This window comes from Pagrus major, chromosome 7, assembly GCF_040436345.1.
Source record: "Pagrus major chromosome 7, Pma_NU_1.0".
Lineage (NCBI taxonomy): Eukaryota > Metazoa > Chordata > Actinopteri > Spariformes > Sparidae > Pagrus > Pagrus major.
The window spans coordinates 7,588,952-7,590,967 of record NC_133221.1 but is presented as its reverse complement, the minus strand read 5'-3'; the positions used below and the strand labels follow the sequence as shown (position 1 = coordinate 7,590,967).

Sequence of the window (2,016 nt, the reverse complement as noted above, 5' to 3'; positions counted from 1 at the left end):
CTCACCTTTGTATTCTATTTAATGGCAAAAATAAAATCTCAACAAATCCTCATTTTATATTCTCGATTCAGGACCTGAGGAGGTTTCTTTCACCATAAAACTGCGTTGATCAATCCACTACACGTCATTGTTTGCTTTGTGAAATCCATGACTGATTCTGAATTTTGGTCATAGTGATCCAAGGCATTATTTAAACGTTGCTGGTGACGTCTAGATTTATATAATTCACTCTATATCTATAAAGAAACATCATGTTCCTACATCAGTTTAATACCTCCTGAAATGTTGGCATTTGGCCTGAATTAAAAGGTTGTAAATGTGCCTTATCGTCTAGCCAGTTTTTATCTGCAATATGTTGTAATTGACATACACCATAGTACACAGTCTGACTATCCTTGAGTGTGAATATTTAAAGCGAGCGTGCACGTCTGTCTGAGCCTTCACCTGCTTCGAAAAGGACAGAAAAGAAGAAATTACAATTGAAATTGTTTAAACAAAGTATAAATCTGTTTAATTCAATAAAATATCAAGTACAATTAAAGCATTTCCCATTTTAATATTAAATAATTAGACTTATTTCATTCATTGCCAATAGTATTACAAAGAGTTGCATCATTTCACTGCAGCACAACTCTTCCCTTGACAACCACTGCTCCAGATACACAAAATGTAGAAATTCACTCGCATGTATGTAAAACCTGCACAGAAATACTGCATACACAAAATTACATCTGAGAATAAAGCTACGGTGACATTTGAAGAATGGTGAATGATTGCGCAATCCATGCACCCACTTCTACAGTCCCATTCAAAGTGTCCTTGTAAACTGGTGGTCACTGTCTTCACCTGTGAAGCGTACCGTTTTTCACCTCCGGCTCTAAAGTCCACCAATGATTAGACAAGCGGCCCAGTGATCCGTGAGGAGTCTCTGGAGGAGGTTTTTTTTTTTTAACATTGTCCAGTGGCGGAGAGCAGGTTGCGCAGGGTGGCCAGCTCTCTGGACAGCTGCTCTACGCGCTTTTGTAAACGATCGTTCTCTGCAGCCAGTTCCAGCACTTTATGTTGAGTCTCCAAGTTGCGCATTTTTGCTTTGTCCCTGCTCTTCCTCACGGCGAGGTTGTTCCTCTCCCGCCTCACCTTGTACTCGTCACTGTCCTTGTCCAGGCGTTTCTTTGACTTCCCGCTGGAGATTTTGCCCCCGTGCGATGGTGACCTGCTTTTACCTGACGGGGCAGGTGTGCCGGGCGGGCTGGAGCAAGTCGAGGACGCAGTGGAGATGTTCCCCAGGCTGCCGCTGGTGGACTGGTAATGAAGGTAGGACCTCATGTCATAACCAGACGACCCGTTCTCCATCTTTGCGTCTTCCTGACTATCGTCTCTCTCAGCAGCGGCGGCGGCGGCGGCGGCGGCAGCAGCTCTGTAGCGACTCAGTTCAGGGCTGAGCACACTATCCACTCGGGTCTCCTGCAGCTCGGTGTAACCCAGCGCGTAGGGCTCCCTGGGGTCCCTCAAGTTGTCGCACTGACTTGTCTCCAGCTCGTTCAGCAGCGAGTAGTTCTTGTAGCTCTGCAAAGCTGCAACTCTCTTGATCTTGTTCTCCGCCAGGAAATCTGAGTACACGTCCCCCTGTTGATGCTGCTGCGGACAGTGCAAAGCCGAGTCCAGGTAAACACTGAAGTCTATCGCTCTCTCCCGCTCTTCGATGCCCAGCTCCGTCATCGAGTCACCGAGCCTCCAATATGAGCCGCTGCTGACGGGACTGATAATGCTGTCTCGATTGTGGATAGCGAAGCTGCCCTCGTCGTAGAAGCCGGCCACTTCCATGGATCTTAACACCCGCCGGATTGCAGGAGCATGGAGGGCAGAGATCAGACGCCCCGAGTGGTTCTGGTCCGGTGGTCTCAGATGTTAAATGGCTCGAGTGTGTGAATGTTGTTTGTTTAAATCCCCTTAGTCACTGCCTGTGACAACACGCAGTGAAACTACTTTGAGGAGGCAGTGCGACTGGATAGAGCA

At 47.2% G+C, this 2,016-nt stretch overlaps 1 protein-coding gene across 1 annotated transcript; it reads right to left on the bottom strand.

The window, feature by feature from the left end:
* Nucleotides 1-485: 485 nt before the first annotated feature.
* Nucleotides 486-2,016, bottom strand: cebpb (CCAAT enhancer binding protein beta). The gene has a single exon (XM_073470347.1). It carries the CDS (start codon nt 1,822-1,824, stop codon nt 949-951), a length of 876 nt encoding a protein of 291 aa, XP_073326448.1. The 5' UTR covers nt 1,825-2,016; the 3' UTR covers nt 486-948.

Excerpts from the sequence above, each read along its gene's own strand:
- cebpb (XM_073470347.1), bottom strand. The coding sequence starts at position 1,824 with ATGGAAGTGGCCGGCTTCTACGACGAGGGCAGCTTCGCTATCCACAAT.